The sequence below is a fragment of the Musa acuminata genome, chromosome BXJ2-10 (assembly GCF_036884655.1).
Source record: "Musa acuminata AAA Group cultivar baxijiao chromosome BXJ2-10, Cavendish_Baxijiao_AAA, whole genome shotgun sequence".
In the NCBI taxonomy this organism is placed as follows: Eukaryota; Viridiplantae; Streptophyta; class Magnoliopsida; order Zingiberales; family Musaceae; genus Musa; species Musa acuminata.
This window is the reverse complement of record NC_088347.1, coordinates 23,592,241-23,609,312: the sequence shown is the minus strand read 5'-3', so window position 1 is coordinate 23,609,312 and position 17,072 is coordinate 23,592,241. Positions and strand designations below refer to the sequence as shown.

At 37.7% G+C, this 17,072-nt stretch overlaps 3 protein-coding genes across 4 annotated transcripts; all 3 read right to left on the bottom strand.

The window, feature by feature from the left end:
* Positions 1 to 216: 216 nt before the first annotated feature.
* Positions 217 to 3,116, bottom strand: LOC135624567 (protein WRKY1-like). The gene is made up of 4 exons (XM_065128311.1): positions 2,959 to 3,116; positions 1,758 to 2,560; positions 1,560 to 1,685; positions 217 to 966 (listed from the first exon to the last, which is right to left on the bottom strand). Exons 2-4 carry the CDS (start codon positions 2,498 to 2,500, stop codon positions 822 to 824), a joined length of 1,014 nt encoding a protein of 337 aa, XP_064984383.1. The 5' UTR covers positions 2,501 to 2,560; positions 2,959 to 3,116; the 3' UTR covers positions 217 to 821.
* Positions 3,117 to 3,805: 689 nt separating this feature from the next.
* Positions 3,806 to 5,173, bottom strand: LOC104000552 (transcription factor BHLH148-like). The gene is made up of 5 exons (XM_065130760.1): positions 4,742 to 5,173; positions 4,377 to 4,664; positions 4,103 to 4,161; positions 3,958 to 4,012; positions 3,806 to 3,895 (listed from the first exon to the last, which is right to left on the bottom strand). Exons 1-5 carry the CDS (start codon positions 5,135 to 5,137, stop codon positions 3,806 to 3,808), a joined length of 888 nt encoding a protein of 295 aa, XP_064986832.1. The 5' UTR covers positions 5,138 to 5,173.
* Positions 5,174 to 6,396: 1,223 nt separating this feature from the next.
* On the bottom strand, positions 6,397 to 8,638 carry LOC135625960 (auxin-responsive protein IAA30-like). Of its 2 annotated transcripts, none has more exons than XM_065131121.1 (5): positions 8,332 to 8,638; positions 7,536 to 7,762; positions 6,984 to 7,125; positions 6,828 to 6,889; positions 6,397 to 6,664 (listed from the first exon to the last, which is right to left on the bottom strand). In XM_065131121.1, exons 1-5 carry the CDS (start codon positions 8,583 to 8,585, stop codon positions 6,627 to 6,629), a joined length of 723 nt encoding a protein of 240 aa, XP_064987193.1. In that variant the 5' UTR covers positions 8,586 to 8,638; the 3' UTR covers positions 6,397 to 6,626. The 2 variants fall into 2 exon arrangements, with proteins under 2 accessions (XP_064987193.1, XP_064987192.1); XM_065131120.1 differs by having other exon boundaries at positions 7,533 to 7,762; positions 8,332 to 8,637.
* Positions 8,639 to 17,072: the final 8,434 nt, after the last annotated feature.

Here is a 17,072-nt window from a genome sequence, read left to right as displayed (position 1 = left end):
GTTTTCTGTGGGTGCAGAGAGCCTCCGTTTAGTGTCTCCATTTCTAATCTGCCTGATTATTAAGAACATTACGTGCTCATCCATCATTAATTGGAATAAGAAAAAGGTGCCAGACTTTGCAAGCCAAGATTCCTGTGATTTTGCTTTGTTTTCATGTCAGGATAGGATGGATTAACAGCATAATTCAGCAAAGCAAAGACTGGAAGAAGATTCACAGATAAGAATCATGTTCATGGTACTGATAAAGAGCTCTAACACAAGAAAGACATATCATCCCAAGGAACAACATTAAAAGAGATCTCATGGAAGTTTCAGGAGTGCATACTAAGCACTTCATCATAGACATGGACCACTAGACATAGAAATCACAAGTACCGAAATAGAACCTATCCTTGGTTATATCAGAGGTCTGGTGGACAACATGTAGGCAAGCTATGCCATGATGATCCATACTGAAGGACTACCAAGTGGACAGGATGGAATGAAGTGAATTGTAGCAACAAAGTTCCAAGCCTGCAAAATGCCCACCTTTGACTTTACAAGTTTTCTTTGTTTCTTCAATTCTACTTTGAACACATAATTATTCAAATCAGACAGATTCAGGCCTTTTCCAGATTACATGCTTTCTCGTTTCTTGAGTATTGCTTAAGTAACATTTATACATGGAACTTCGGGGAAATCTGCTTGTAACTCCCATCTCACTGAAAGATGCTGGCTCATCGTCAACCGCTTAAGGAGGCGGTAGTGTAATCACGCAGAAAGTGCAATGGTACACAAGATGATCATCAGAGAGGTTGATCTTGATGAAATCCACCAGGCCTCTATGTCTGAGCAGACTGGGTAAGCAACCCGGCATGGTTGTGCTCCCCCTCATAAGTGACAATGAGCATAGACGGGTCTTCCAAGCACCTTTCAACTTGTTTCCTTGCAGGGCAGCCCCTTATGCTGCTACATTTGTAGTATCCCCTGCATTATTTTTCATGAATTCATGGTTTCTTGGATATAATCCAATAGCAAAAATATCAAGACTAGGATGTCCAGGCATACTCAGATAGTAAAATACAAGTTGAGAAATTAATCAAAGAAATTAAAAAGTAAGTTTTATAAAAGATAAGCTTTGCCTCTTTCAACTTGTTTCATACTTGAATTGCCTGAATAGAAGCGAAAACAAAGCTGATAATAGCCTGAACAAGCTATTCTTGCCCCCAAAAAATGGCATAGAGAACAATATTGGTAAAAGAAAAAAAGAGTGTGCATACTTTGCACATGAGCATAATCTAATTTGCTTGATTGAACACTTAAAGAACATAAATGACAATTTGAGTTTGAAGAAAATGCTTGAGCTAATTTAAGCTCAATTTATCAGTTCTGACAAGCGATAACTAAGTTGGTAGTAGGGGAGGGAACTATTGGAATCCAGTGAAAATTATCACAATGGTGTACTTAGTTGTTAGATGTGCTGCACAAAGCAAATAAATTAAACCAACAGAAGCAGAGACTCATATATAGAATCTAGCAATAACAAAGTGTACAATCTCAGATAAATTGACAAACGATACCTAGGATGAGGAGAGCCCTTGATTGGCTTTTGCCCATATTTCCTCCATGAGTACTCATCAGGAGGAGTATCTGCTGGTTTATTACTGATAGCAGGAACTTTAATGGATCTCTTCACTCTCAACTTCCTACAGATAATACAAGTGATGATGAAACAAAGGACATCAGTTCCAAAATATAGATAACATCCACAATCTCACCTTCTTTTTGAGCAATGACACCGCTGACTTGTTGCACATTTGCCATCTCCATCCACCCCTCTACATATGCACCTCCTCTTAGGAGGAGGGTGCACGGATGATGCAGCCAGTCCACCAATCGGATGGAATGGCTTCCCATCCAAGCTGGCAACACTCCTATCCATACTCAGTGATGACAAGAAGGACCTAGTCGATGACAAGGATGGTATGCAGTTAGAGCTCTCAAATTTGAGATTTATGGCACTATGGCTCCTCGTAAACATGTCAGGCTGACACTTCTGATGATGCAGCTGAAACCTTTGATCATTCTCTTGCTGGCACTGAAGGAATTGGTGCTGACTTGATGATGCAGCCTGTGGCCCAAATTGGCTCTTGAGAAAGCTCCCTTGGGTGATTTGTAGTGGGTTTTTAGCACTTGAATCTAATACTTGTATATTGTTGTCTATGATATTTCTTGGGAGGAGTTGGAGTGGGTTGGGAGCAAGGCCTATTTGAAATACTGAATGATTGTCTGAGAAGATTTTATGATTGGAAGGGTATTGGACTTTGTGCACCATCCTAACTCTTCCATGGCCAATACTGTTGCTGAGCAAAGACACCAATCTCCTAAATCTTGAAACAGCTTCCTTTGTTTCAACCAACAGGTCTTGAGACAGGACCTGATCTTGAGGCTGGGAGACAAGGCTCAGGATCCTGTGGCAGCTCTCTACTGCAGCTCTATTAGCTTTCTCCACCTCCTCCATATCAAAACCACAGCTCCCAAATCATCCTAAAAGTCCCATCTTTTTAAGCACCAGGGGCATCTGAAAAGTCCCAAATGCTGCTTCGTCAAAAAGATCTCCAAACTATTCATTCTACAGGCTAAAAATTTGTTATAATAGAATAAATTTTGACGGTCTTCCCACAAGACAGAACGAAAAATGAGTAATTTATTCCAGAAACGTTCCTAAAAAGAGCTTCGATTTTAACCCTAATAGTTCAAATGAAATGAAGGCATGACGACGTATCAAACAAACAACCACCTAAAGAGCTCTAAGAACAGACCGAAAAAAGAACATCAAGATGATATTTTGATCATCGAGTCGAGCTCAAAACACACACTTTTAAATAGTTTAATGATCAAAACACAAATCCAGTGCGAAATATCAATTCCACCATCGCAAGGAAACAAGAGGATAGGAGCTGAGATACGCGAACTGACCTTGGCGAAGAACCCTAGATTGTGGGTGATGTCGGTCTTCCCATGCCATCCGTGGAATTGGAGGGTGTGCAAGGACAACAACAACGACCGCGCTGGAAATCTTCTCCTCTTCGCCCCTTTTTTCATTTTAATACTCCAAGCCAGATGGAAAAAGGACCACCCAGGGGGCCAAACTTGCGAGAAAATTTTATGCAACTTAGCCCCTGTATCTATCGAAATTGCTGAAACGATTCCTATCTTTGTTAGATTTAGAAGGTCCTCATTTGATTGCATCTTCCTATTTCACCCTTTTCTTATGTAAAATACTGAATATACCCCCGTGTCTAAATCAATGCCTAGTGATTCCTTTGCAAACGAAAACAAAAAAACCACACCCTCTCGTGTACTCGTGCAGCAATTGGACACAACTTGTGGAGCCCACGTTTGATAGACTATGTGCTTCCTTGGTAAATGTGGGTATAATTCTTTAAGACGTTTTTTGAAGTAAAAAAAGTGAGTTAAAAAAACAATCTGATAAATCTGAGATTAAAAAAAAATTGAAGTTCCACTAAGAAGATAATTAATACAATCATGTTAATGTATTTAAGTAAAATTCCGATAATTCCTTTTTTAACCTAATAATCATACCGCTGATCCATGAATTGAACAGATAAATAGAGAGATTGTTTTACTGATCCACTGCAAGATCTCGTCTTTTTATATGAGACAGAATCCATTGATTCCTCCTGACATCCTTATCTGAATGAAGAGGTATTTTTCTCATTTAAGCAACAACTTAGAGGGGCCCATAAGCTGATCAAAAGTCAAAGATTGCAGCTATCAATCTTATCCTGACGTTGTTGCAAGTTTAAGGGCATATCACCTGCATCACCTTGGAGTCCATTGCAGTTCCATCCCATAGCCTATGGATGCTGATGCCAGAAAATTCTATCATACGCTAAAAATGAGAGTTGCATCATTAGATCGGAACGTTAAAGTTCTTCAGATCAGAAAACCCACCATTTGCAAAAGAATAATTTCTAAACGAGATCCATAAGTGTCATTGTCCTCGACCCTTACAAGAACAAGAAAAAGGATACCGGCAAGAATTATAATCAAATAGGTCAAGAATCATGATGCATTCTGCACAGAACAAGTTAGGCACCAGTGTCTTTCTTCTGCTAAAGCAGTCTTCATGACTCTTTCCACCTTGTCTTTTGCCACCTTTCACACACAAACAAATCAGTCAATTCTCGTGGAAGATTCTCTAAGTCCCTAACAGATTCTTAACATCTACCGTAAAATACGAATGCATGACAGGTTCGTAAGACGAAGGTTTGAACTGTACATGATGCTTGGATGACATAATTGTTATATCTTGGCAATTAATTTTCGACGAGTTTAGTTTTCTTTTCCCAGGTTTTGAGAACTGCGTGTACCTTTGAATCAATGGCCACTTCCACAGATAAATCCCGGTTGGAGAAGGTGGACCGGATGGCGGTGGCCTTCAACTCCATGTGCTTCAAACGCCGGAGCACAGAGATCATAGAATCCATCGACGTCGAACAGTTCTTGACGTCCACTTTGATCGAGGAGACCTCCACTTCCGTGACATTTCCGGATACCATCAGCTCAAGATCTCTGCCGCGCTTCCGTAGCTTCTCCCTCGCCTGCTGCAACTCCTTCAGCCGCTCCACTGCCGATTGAACTATAGAAATCTTGTTCCCCTGCAAACACATCACAACGTTGCGATGGCCAAATCACTCTCGCTTTGCACTGCGAAACATGGGAGAGGAATTGGGACCTTTGACGTGCACGAGAGCATGGAATGGAGCTCAGCGTAAGCCTGGCTCAGCTTCTCCCTTCTCTCCCTCTCCCTCATCATGTGTCGAAACCCCCGGCTCGTTCCCGCCCTCTCGTCGGAGTTCCCCGGCCTGACGGCCATCTCCATGGATCCCAGAAATCGGTTCACTCTCCGGTGGATGTTGTCGACGTCTCCGAAGCACCGGAAGGAGGGAGCGGTGCCTTCCGACGCTGTGTACTCGACGAAGGCTGACGGCGGCGGACGCTTCGCCGGCATCGATGGAACAGGGATGGGTTCGAGGAGGTCGAAGGGATAGTGTGGCGGCGGCGGTGAGAAGGCCCAGTCGAGGATGATGTCTTGGTGCGCTTCCTCGTGGGAGGAGAAGGCGCCGTCCATGGCGGTTTCCCAGGCTTTCTTTGGGCTCCGCCTCTCCTTCTCTTTTCCCGCGTGATTTAAATTACGGTCTGAAGGTGCGTGAGAAGCCAACGGGTCATCTGTTTGACCGAAAGCAAACCGTCGTCGGAAACGTGTGGTTTGAAGGTGTGTGAGAAGTCAACGGGACATCTGTTTGACCGAAACCCGTTTGACAAACGAGTCAATTTGTTCCCATTACTCAAGCGGATCTATTGGCTAAGACGATTGTTTTTTTACACTATTCTGGGCTGCATGGATTTGACCGGATTTATGACTGCAAACCGTGTGTTTTGAAGTAATCGCTGTCTCAATTGCATCACTTTGTTCATGTTTTAGTTGGCGAAGACGGTATGACTCGTCACATTCTATGGGCTCGAAGAGTAGTAAATAGAGTATTAAGTGCTTCGAAGATTTACGCGGTTTAGCCGATTTGAATTTGACAATCCATGTTGTGCGACATGATTTATGTTGTGTGGTGAGAGGTCAGATTTTATACAAACATAATTAACATAATTCTCAAAAGAAAAAATAAATTGTGTTTATGATCTTTTGATCAATGAAAATTATACTTTCGGATTGGATTTTCCACTAAATTTGAACTTATTTCTCCTTTTCTGCTAAGCACACCACTTCAATTCATGAACAATTGGAATTTGTTCTTCACAAGCTTTCTTTTGAAAAATCAACGCCTTTTTTCAAGTATTTATTTTCAATCATAAAAAAACTAGTCATCGAGCATATAATTATTACATAACATAGACAATTTTATTTTCTTTAGAATGAGTGCCACCTCCTCTATTGGCCTCTAAGCTTTAGCTGTCAACTTATCCCAGTTGGGATCCACACCTGCTTTAATCCCTGGGGACAATGTAATGAATGCATCCTTTGTCAGATCAATCTCTTTTCTGTGCCTGATCTGAAACGATGGATAGTTTATCTTCTTGCTTTCAGAGACTACTAATTACTTAATCAGTGGGCACCAACATAGCCAACTACTACTAATTATATGAGCTAAAAGAATAGTAGTCTGTGCATCCAGCACTAAGTAAACAGATGCCCCATCATCATCCACATGACTTTGCTCCCTCTTCCAGTTGGTTGTGGATTATTTAAAGGGAGAAGCAGACACTAGGAATCTCATCATTCAGGTTCCTTCTCCAATTCAAGGAACAAACCCATACACTACTCACAGAAGTAACCTGTGGAGCAGTTTATTAAACACACCATTGAAAGACAACCCAGACACAGCAATCTTGAAGTAGATAGCATTGCTTTGTGTCCATACACAAAAAGATAACAAAGCAAACAGGAAATTGTAACTAAAAAACATATATATATATATATATATCTAATATATATGTAAGCACAATACACATGCAGATCCCCATGCTTGACACAAATCCACCAAGTTGTTTCTTCTTGTTGTTGCTCCTGCTGATGACATAAAACTTGAACAAGAAAGAAGAGGTGTTCAGCTTCTGTTCTTGCATTTCTCCATGGCTCTTGGTGCTGTCATTAGGAGAGAATTGGATATTGTAACAAAGCAGTATCTTGCCAAAGAAAACTAATTCAATTATTTTTTACCAAAAACTATGTATGTCTAATGAAAATGAAGAGGAAATTAATGTCCACTTCTCTTGATGGTGAATAATAAATAGGTAAAGATACTGACCAAGTCCAATAGCTTCAGATCCCTTCATTATCCGCAGACGCTTGCATGAGTCCACGAACATCCTGGATTGTTTGAGATGGAGTTAGTGATGCAATTTTGCAAGAACAAATGAATAAAGATGAAGATATCAGTGGCAGTATTCTCAAGGAAACTTACTCCCATGGAACATCTCCAACAAGCATCCAGTCTCCATCCTTGTCTTCATAGGTTGGCACATACTCAGATCCATTCAGCAGATCCATCACTTTGCTCTCGTTCATGAAATCCCTCCCACTCATCCCCTGAGAGCCACAGTTTCCTGATGTCGTAAAAGACCAAATTTTAGTTAGCTCACACAAGAAATTATTTGAGTGCAGCTCATTTTCCCCTTAACAGCTGCTATTCTGCTGTTTTCTGATATGGAAAACATGCTTATGTTAATTACTGATGCAGTAATCTGGACTTAAAACCGTAGACAGTACTGAGCTGTAAGCTCATGCACGCAGAAATATTCCACACCAAAAATTAGTTGGCTCGCATGAATCCTGTGTTCTGGTATGGCTACGAACTTGCCGATCATGAAGTTGGGGTGCAATATGGTAGTGGCAGTCACATGGTATGTCTCACATCATGATTCCTTGATGGAGATTGCTCAAAGGTACAGTACCAGCGCATGCACGTAGATCAGGTATTAGCCTGCATAGTTAATCTCTGGTTGTTGCTTACCACCTGTGAAGGTGCTGAACATCTTCTGCAAGGCCATGGACAGCTCATGGTAGCTCCTGTACATCTTCAGGTCCACCTTGCGTAGGTACGGCGCCCCGTCCATGCTAACCTTCACGAATGCGGCAGAGGTGCCGGACTTCTCGCCCTCCTCCTTGCCTCCCTTGACGGAGTGGACAGAGAGAACGTTCTTCCTGAATGATCGGACTGGTGGCCAGCCCACAACTTGTGCCCTGAGGTTGAACATGTGTGACGATATTGATCAGTAGTCATATTGCTTAGATCGATACAAGCAGTTGATTCTCTCACCCTATAGCATCCTATGTTCTGCTTTTGTTTTCTTTATTTGTAGACAGATCAACATGATGTCTCCTATCTCTCAAGACCTAAAAGGATGACGATTTCTTTTTGTATATAGAAAGTTTTCAGATGCAAATGATCACCAAGAAGGGAAAAGAATATTGTGTACTGTATTCCAAATCTTATTTGACTGATCACAAGCAAGTAACAACATGTTTTTTAGGATCAAGTGATAGAAAGATTGAGAGAAAAAGGATGCCATTTATATTCTTTGTAGAGAAATATTCCTTAAGACAACATATTTAATATGCTTCTGCACTGCGTTAATAGAAATTAAGTGCATAGGAAAAAATACTACACAAATTGCAGCATTCTTTTTGTTGTCCGTGAAATATAGGTCTGTTCACCACAAAGAACACAAACAACCACAATACTCTTATGAAAGCAAGAACATATCTGCAGGCGTAGAACATGCAGCAGGAAAGGTAATGGGGAGACGTACTTGGGAGCAGGTGGCTTCTCAGGGTCACTGCCACAGGAAACGACGTTCTTATGGCTCAGGGATCGCTTCATTGTCTCGGCAGCCTCCACCGCAGCTTCCTCCGCGTCGGCTGGGGTCTGAAGCTGAAGTTTCAGATCGATAGCCTCGGCAAACCCCCTCTTCCCACAGTTCTTTCCAGCTTCCGCTTCGCCTCCCCCACCGCCGGGCAACCCCAGCCGCAGCTCCGTCTCCTCCAACCCCAATCCACTCCCCATTCTCCCACGATCTTTCGCACTCCAATTTTCTTCCTCTCTTGTTTGGTTTCAACACCAAGAAACGAAGCAAGCTAGCAGAGATGCACGTTAAATATATAATCTTGGCATTGCGTCATCTGAATTGGATCTCGAAAGCATTCAAAATGTTTTGGGCACCCATTTAGATCCTACCTTGCCTTTACCGTTCTTGTAATTGGAAACACAAAGTAGGCCCCACTGGTGACTCGAATCACGTAAAGGTATAAACGACAAGCGAGTAGGAAGCCGATGATAAAACGGGGTCATGTTGACGTACTCGCTTAGGTGAGGGTGCGTTTCACACCAGTGCTCACGGTGGACGTCGGCGGCGTCGTTGGCTGTGGGGTCGGGTAAAATAGGCAATTTATTGGGTGGGTCAGGTTCCGGGTGCATGTGCGGAGATTCTTAGGCAGCGGGGCCCATGTGAGGCTGTTCGTAACATGTCGCGGCGGGAGAGGGAGGCGGTCGCGTCCCACCCGCGCCCATGTGACTCGTGTCTCGCCTAATTTGGTCAAAGTCAAAATAATTAGAAAAACCATTTCTCCTGATCTGGTCCAATTCAGGATGTGAAAGGAGGAAACGTTGCATTATTAATCCATTGCTTAGCACTGAAGGGAAGTACAGACATGAAGGCAGGCACTTCTGTTTAGAGAGAGAGAGAGAGAGAGAGAGAGAGAGAGAGAGAGAGAGAGAGAGAGAGAGAGAGAGAGAGAGAGAGAGAGAGATTATTATGGCATCCCATGAGGAGAGTTCTTAATTTGGCTGCAGACAATGTCATGTGGGTGCTGCTGGTTTACTGAGATTGGGATTAGCCATCCAAGTTCATGATATAGACCAGGGAACAACACAATTTTATTATAGTTAGGAGTTGACTTCAGTGAATAGTGTTATATACTGATTTATTTTCTTAAAAATAGTGAAGGTGGGTATTGCAGTGCTTAATGTCGAAATGAATGCTTGTGAATGATAGATACCAGCAGCACACACAGATAAAAAGATTGCAAGAGAACATAGAGATTTCTATTGCATAATATGAACCTATCCTCTTCCTGAAGCTGTGTAACAGTATGAGGAGAACTCTGAATCAAGAAGGCAGTGCACAAATCTTCCTTTGGCAATTCCTCCTTCTCTTCAGTCACCTCAAACATAGGTAACATTCTGCATAGAATGCAACTGGGAAGAGTGTAGGATAGCATGCCAAACTTCTGAAAGCAACTGAAGAGCTGATGTTTCATCACTGAGTTGGATTTGCATCAGTTTCTTCACATGCATCGGTCATCAAAATCTGCAGCAAGAGCATGTGCAGAGACTCGGTGATGCTGAGAGGGATGTTGGCTCTCATCTAGGCTGTGTTTGGAGTGCCAAGGGAGAGGAGTAAAAGAAATGAGGCAGTGAGTGCATGTCGTATAGCTGGCCTGCTATAAGTACCCAAACATTGCCTTCTCATTTATATGATACAGCAGAGAAAATGGCACGTCGATGATGCTCTCTCCTTCCTTTGTTGGCTCCTTTATCAAGCCTAGGGTTTGGCACAAGTCTATTACTTTTGTTAGACTAGGGTTTCAGTTCTTCTCTTTTGTCCCTTGGTACCAACTCCTGAAAACTATTCATGGATAGGCAAATCCAACATAAATATTAATGTCTCTTCTGTAACTTTGATCAGAAAACAATGCCTTCTTCATCTAAAACTTTAAACTAAAAAGAACAGCGAGTTTTGATGTTGAACAGCACACTTGTATGTTGATATGAAGTTACTTGTGTGCCTCTACTTTCTTCTAGTGAAGTAAGGGATAGATGATATGTAAATGTAATCTTTTTTAAATAATAGTAATAAGATACTATTAGTTCAAGATTAAATCAAATAAAAAAAGATATTAAGATGAAAGTAAAAAAGAAAAATTATATTCAACTTTTAAAAAATAATACTTAGATCTTGAACTATTATTTGACTTAAGCCTTGTAGACCCAAACATTTAGATTTGGAGATGTTATCTATTTATAGGTATAGAATAATAATTTAAATCATGAGACCCTTATTTTTAAAATTCTAGCTAGTTAATTTATTTAAAAGATAAGAGATAAGAATCTAAAACTTCTAAAAGATAGCACTTTAAATTTTAATACTCCCTCTTAAAATATAATTTTGGAGATAATTCAGAGAGATTTGATAAAGATACATATGACATTATCTTTGCTTTTGATCTTCATAACCTTAATAACTCCTTCAAGCACATTTTCTCAATTGAAATGATGTTCAATTTTAATATGCTTGATCCTTATATAACAAATTAGATTTATAGCTAATTTTAAGACACTTTGATTATCATACCCGTAAATAGTTAGTTTCTTAATTTGATAGCAAATGCCCTCAATTAAATGCTTTAATCATATACATTCTACTTTGGTTATAAAAAGAAGCCTTGTATTCTACTTTGGTTATAAAAAGAGAGTGATTATTATTTCATACTACAGATACCAATAGAATTATATAAAAAGATATAACTAGAAGTGGATATATGATTATCCAAATCACCTCCTAAATCAATATTTACATAACTATGTAATTCAAGATGCATGCCCTTCTTATAAAATAATCTCAAACTAATAATAGAATTTATATATTTTAAAATTCTCTTTGTTACATTAAGATGTGTCTTCCTCTAAGGTTACATAAAATGACTATCACATCTTATTTTGTAATTCTAAACTAGAAGATATTATCGATAACAGCATAAAGAAAATCAAGGGACCAAAAGATTCTTATCATCATTATAACTTAGCTTTTTATATTTGCATCAAGTATAGTAAAATCTTTATTTTATCATTATCAATGATGATCATATCATTCATATATAGAAGAACAATAATATATATGCTTTCTTATTTTTTTTATAAATAAGTGAGGATCGAAAAAAAAACCATAGAAATGTAAGTATCAAGTAATTTTTTTTGTACTATGCTCTAGAAACTTGCTGTAACCCAAAGAGAGCCTTCTTGAGTTTACAAATATAATTTGATTAAGAAATAGGATTGTACCCTAGTAATTCTTTCATATAAATGTCATTGCCAATTTCATCATATAGGAAGGCATGCTTCATATTAAGTTGTCAAGGTTTTCATCAAAGATTAGCTGCTAGAGCTCTCACTATCCTAGCAGATGTCATCTTGGCTAAAGGGTTTCTCATGATCTTCTTCGTATTTTTAAGAAAATCTCTTTGCAATAAGTCTTATATTATAGTAATCTATATTTCTATCTAATTAAATATATATTTACAAGCTTTAGCACTAGATCTTATGTTAATTTTTATGAAAAACTTTCATTTCTTCATCGATGACATCTCTCTACTCCTTAACACCTTTGACCTTATCAAAACAAGTAGGCTCAAGATCATCAATTGATTCATAATAAAAACAATGACATATACTTATATTGTCTCTATCTACATAATATATTGTCTTGATAATTATCCTTTTTAATATTCTCAACATTATTACTCATTTTATCACTTTAGTCTACCATTGGTGATGAGGAAATAATATGAGTAAATACAAATGAGGAAGAAGCTAAGCCAAAATTCGTATGAGCACTATATAACAAGAAAAATCTCAACCTTAAGTTTTGAACATGTATCATTTTTAATATTGTGATTGATATTTTTAAAGTAAACTACCTATGGAGAATAATAAGAATAAACTTCATTAATCACAATATCTTGAGATATCACATAACTATGTATATATGGATCTATGTATTTTTAATTTTTTTTCCTTTTTTTCAAAATCAATAAAAATAGATTTCTTAGCTTTAGTATCATATTTTCTTCTCTTTGAATCTAGTATATTAATATAGTATGAACCAAATACCCTAAAATGTTTAATTGCTTCTCACTAGACATGAACTCATATTGAGACTTTAAATTGATTAGACTAATAAAAGCTCAATTAATAACATAAATTACACATGTCATATCTTCTGCCCATAAGGTTCTTAGTAAATTCTTAGTATAAGTCAACACTTATAAGTCCCCACAAGATGTCAAATTTTTTTTTATGCCATACTAATTTGTTGTTGTGTATTTACATATGTAAATTTTCTTTTGATATCATTCTCTTTATAAAAGAAAAAAAATCTACCAAAAATGAACTCCCTATCATTGTCATTGTCGGTGCATAATCTTTTAACTTTTCTTACAAGAATACTTTAATTATTAACTTGAACTCCTAAAATTTTAAAATAAAACTTTTGATTTTTTTCATAAAATAAATGTAAGTGAATCTTGTTACATCATCAATAAAGTGAAATATATAATGAAAAGCTAAATAAGATGAAGTTTGAAATAAGCCTATTACATCTTGAAAATGATCTATCAAAATATTGCTTATGTATTTTGTCATTCTGACAACCATCACAGACTTCATTACTATTAAAAGTAGTAAGATTAGAAAGATTATTAAATATACTTTTTTACATCAAAAATTTTAATTTGAGAATATTTATATGACCAAGTATAACATTTTAGATTGATAATCCATCATTTGTACTCATCTTATCAACATAAGAATTAAATATTGATAAAATATATAAATCTTTGATCCTTTTATTAATACCTACTACATCTACATTAAATATTTTTAAGTTGCGAAGAAATTTGACTTCATTAGTACATAAAACTAAGAGATCTTTATTTCCAAGAATCTATATAATTAATTTATTTAAAAAATAAAAATAATACTTTAAATCATAACACTTGTCATTAGCCTATGCTAATTCGATGCAAATCGATTCTTGTGTAGCTTCCTCGTATACATCTCTCATTTGTTATTTATAGCCGTATACATCTCTCATTTATTATTATGGCAATCAGAAGTACACGTTTCTCTTCGAGGAAACACTAAAATTTTGTTATTTAAGGTCATATATGCCCTTCAGAATTGTAATGATGATGATTGTGATTGATCAACAAAATCAAACACCAACCATAATGTGTTTTGGATTCATGGGTGAGGTCACAATTAAACCTAATAATCCACCAGCCAGTTGAATTCCTAAGATATTCCTTACTATTTTATATAGAAGATGGTGAGTTAGTCATGACTATTTTCTAAGCAACAAAGTTAAGAACCAGTTTTGAGCCTTCTTCATTTCTTTTTGCAGCAGAGATTTCGAAAAGATCCAAGTTTTTATGTTGGAAATTAGAGTTCTTATTTAGTTTTCTTGTCTCTTATATCACGAAAAGACATAATAAAAAGAAGTATGAAAATGAAAGATTAATTGAATATGATCACTCTATGTTGGGAAATAGACTTTTGGTTTTCTTGTGTCTTACATCAAGAAAAGACATAATAAAAAGATGAATGAAAATGAAAGATCATTGAATAGGAGATCATTGAGAAAAACTATTATAGCAGAATAATTCTTTTCTTCTTTGTGTATCAAAATATGTTTCTCATCGTAATATCAACTTATTATCAAAAGTAAATATTAATCAGTATAGTATAAACAGTAAAACAATGAATCAATCACAAAGTGAGATACCAAATTTTTTACGTGAAAAATCCAATACGAAAAAAACCATGGAACTATAGTCTACTTCAAATCTTCATTATCACTAATAATGATAACATATTTACAATAAGTCTTCTCCAAATAACTAGAGAATTACGATAATATCATGAACATATATCTTGGTTCAACAGTAATATATCATTATCATCATAAATATATTTAAACAAAGAAAAGATTTAGATCTCTCAAAGTGAATATATTAAAAAAATATATTAGAGAAGATAAATTATAGATAATCATTATTAAAATTATAGAGCTTATTGTAAGAATTCTTCACATAAAATTTAGATCAAAATTGATAAAATTTTACTGTTTGATCATCTAATAAAAATCTCAAAATCTTAAATTTCTTTTTCTGCTCCATATTGTTTCCACCGTTCGCATGCCTCTCAACCGGCGCACATCTTCACTTTTTTTTAATAAATTAGATTTAGACTTAATATTCAAATCAACCTGTCTAAGACCCAACAGAGAAATAGACTTTTGATTTTCTTATCTCTCATATCAAGAAAAAGATATAATAAAAAGATGTGAAAAAGGAAAGAAAAGATGTATGAAAATGAAAGATCACTGTATTGGGAAATAGACTTTGTTTAGTTATCTTGTTTCTTACGTCAGGCAAAAGACTGGAAATATATCTGTCTCTTGCATCACGAAAAAGTCATAATGAAAAGATATATAATAATAAAGAATCAATCGAATAGGATCGAAACAGTTCATGAGGCTAAACGGTTTTGTCGCAACAAGTCACTGTCGTCTCTTTTTTTCTTTTTTTTTTCTTTCTTCCTCCTCTATCCGAAGCTAATCACTTGCATGTTTTTCATGCTCTCTTGTTGTTCGTCACGTGCTGAAAGTTAAGAGAGAAAACAAGGAGTTCCTTGTTTTCTCTTTCTCATCCTCTTCAGCAACTTAGAATGATCTTATTTTCACAAAGAAAGGAGTTCCTTCAAAATCTCAGAACTCTTGTTATAGGGGGGAGAAAATTGTGAAAGAAGAATGTTTGTATGATAAGTTTCACGTAGTCTCACGTAAAAAAAATCAAGTTTGATATCTTCTGTTTAAACTATAAATAAAAGTATGAGATTTAAAATCATATATCATATATCACCTATCGGAATCTATATTATCCATACAAATAATATCTAGCAAACTTAGCGTTGAGCTTTTTTTTATTATATTTTGACATATATCACTTTATAACTATTGCATAAATGCATACATATATTGTGATGTCCTTAAATTTGTGCAATGGGAATCGGATCGTGATGAGATCACGATAGTGAGATCGATTCACCTTTAAACACATATCCTAAATAATCCCGGTCATATGTTACTCGAGAGGGATATCGTGATAACCGGACAGACTTGTGTGCTGTATACCCGTCCATATGATGGATGCAGCTGGTCTCATAGCTGCTTGTGTAGGGACACTAGGGATACAGTACAGGTGTTCATTGGAGAATGACTTAACTGATTGATCCGCTTACGGAATGCTGGATAGTTGATGATGCCTTATTGTCAGACAGTGATTCCGTAGTCCTAGTGGTGTATCTGGTTCTTAGACTTGAGACACCAAGGATGTCCTATATGAGTGCTCCACTCTTTGATACCAGACTTATAGGTTTGGCTGTCCCAGATCTAGTATAGCTAGTCATTGGGAGTGGTAGTCGACCTTACGAGGGCTATTGAGTGTCAATAGAGGATCATCCACTCTCGGCGTCATGAGAGGAATATCCCATGTGTTCTTGCTCAGACAAATCTCTGGCCAGGGTCATTCGGGTTGAGAGAGAAAGAGTTCTCCGGGAGAATCCGATTAGAGCGAGACTCGAGAAGAAACCGTATGGGTATGACAACACCATGCTCTATATACGGTCTCTGGGATATTAGATGGATGAGGGACTATAGGTACACGGTAACTGAGGACAGACAGGTCCAATGGATTGGATTCCCCTGTATCGTCTGGGGACTACGGCGTAGTGGCCTAGTACATCCGTAGTCGATGAGTCGAGTGAATTATTACAGAGATAATAATTCACTGAGTTAGAAGGAGTTCTGACAGGTATGACTCACGGCCAGCTCGATATTGGGCCTAGAGGGTCACACACATATGGTAGGCATTGCGATGAATAGAGGTTCAGATATAAGATATCCGACGAAACCCTTGCCTTATTGGATGCATATCCAATACCCACTAGGGGAGGACCCATTAGGGTTTGATAGGGGACCTCTATAAATAGAAGGGATTCAGAGCCCCATAGGGTAGAGAGCTTTTGTTTGTCTTTTCCTATTCTCCTTTCCATCTCCACCTCTGAGTAGGCCTGGAGTTTTGAGGAGCGTCGTCGCAACCCTACTGTGTGGATCACCGCTAGAGAGGAGGACGCTTGACCTCCTTCACCCTCTCCTAAGGATCTGCAATGAAACAGGGATATACGATCTCCCTAGGTAACATAATCTACTCTATACGCAGTTTCATGTTTCACGGATTTTTTACGTACCAATCTTCGCACGACGACGAACATCTCTTTGGGAATCGGGGATTTTGTTTTCTTGTTCTTCTGCTGCGCATGTGATGTCGCCCCCAAGGATTTCCCAACAGAGATTCGGTCACCTTGGGATGGCTATGAACACTCCATCATTCATATACAAGCCTTTGCATGAGTATCAAATTCTTCGAGTTAGCAATTCCCCTCACCTCTGTGAGCTTTGCACAACTCTTTCGGTCACTGAATAATTCATTCCATCTTACATTGTCTTATCCTTTACCAAGTGCATTGCTTGCCTTGAGCACCATCAAGTATGATTGTCAACGTTGAGCCATAGCTCAAATTTAGCCATCCCAACCTTTGTGAGTTATACATTCTTCCTATCTTGCTTATCCTCATGGTGCCTCTTATGCGAAGGGT

What these genes read in the sequence shown, in the direction of transcription:
- LOC135624567 (XM_065128311.1), bottom strand. Translation starts at nt 2,500, where the DNA reads ATGGAGGAGGTGGAGAAAGCTAATAGAGCTGCAGTAGAGAGCTGCCAC. An exon ending in TGTCATTGCTCAAAAAGAAG is followed by an intron (nt 1,686 to 1,757) that starts GTGAGATTGTGG and finishes TATTATCTGTAG; the next exon opens with GAAGTTGAGAGTGAAGAGAT. An exon ending in AAGGGCTCTCCTCATCCTAG is followed by an intron (nt 967 to 1,559) that starts GTATCGTTTGTC and finishes AAAATAATGCAG; the next exon opens with GGGATACTACAAATGTAGCA.
- LOC104000552 (XM_065130760.1), bottom strand. Translation starts at nt 5,137, where the DNA reads ATGGACGGCGCCTTCTCCTCCCACGAGGAAGCGCACCAAGACATCATC. An exon ending in TGCTCTCGTGCACGTCAAAG is followed by an intron (nt 4,665 to 4,741) that starts GTCCCAATTCCT and finishes ATGTGTTTGCAG; the next exon opens with GGGAACAAGATTTCTATAGT. An exon ending in AAATTATTCTTTTGCAAATG is followed by an intron (nt 3,896 to 3,957) that starts GTGGGTTTTCTG and finishes TCTCATTTTTAG; the next exon opens with CGTATGATAGAATTTTCTGG.
- LOC135625960 (XM_065131120.1), bottom strand. Translation starts at nt 8,585, where the DNA reads ATGGGGAGTGGATTGGGGTTGGAGGAGACGGAGCTGCGGCTGGGGTTG. An exon ending in GAGAAGCCACCTGCTCCCAA is followed by an intron (nt 7,763 to 8,331) that starts GTACGTCTCCCC and finishes GTTCAACCTCAG; the next exon opens with GGCACAAGTTGTGGGCTGGC. An exon ending in GTTCAGCACCTTCACAGGTG is followed by an intron (nt 7,126 to 7,532) that starts GTAAGCAACAAC and finishes TTACGACATCAG; the next exon opens with GAAACTGTGGCTCTCAGGGG.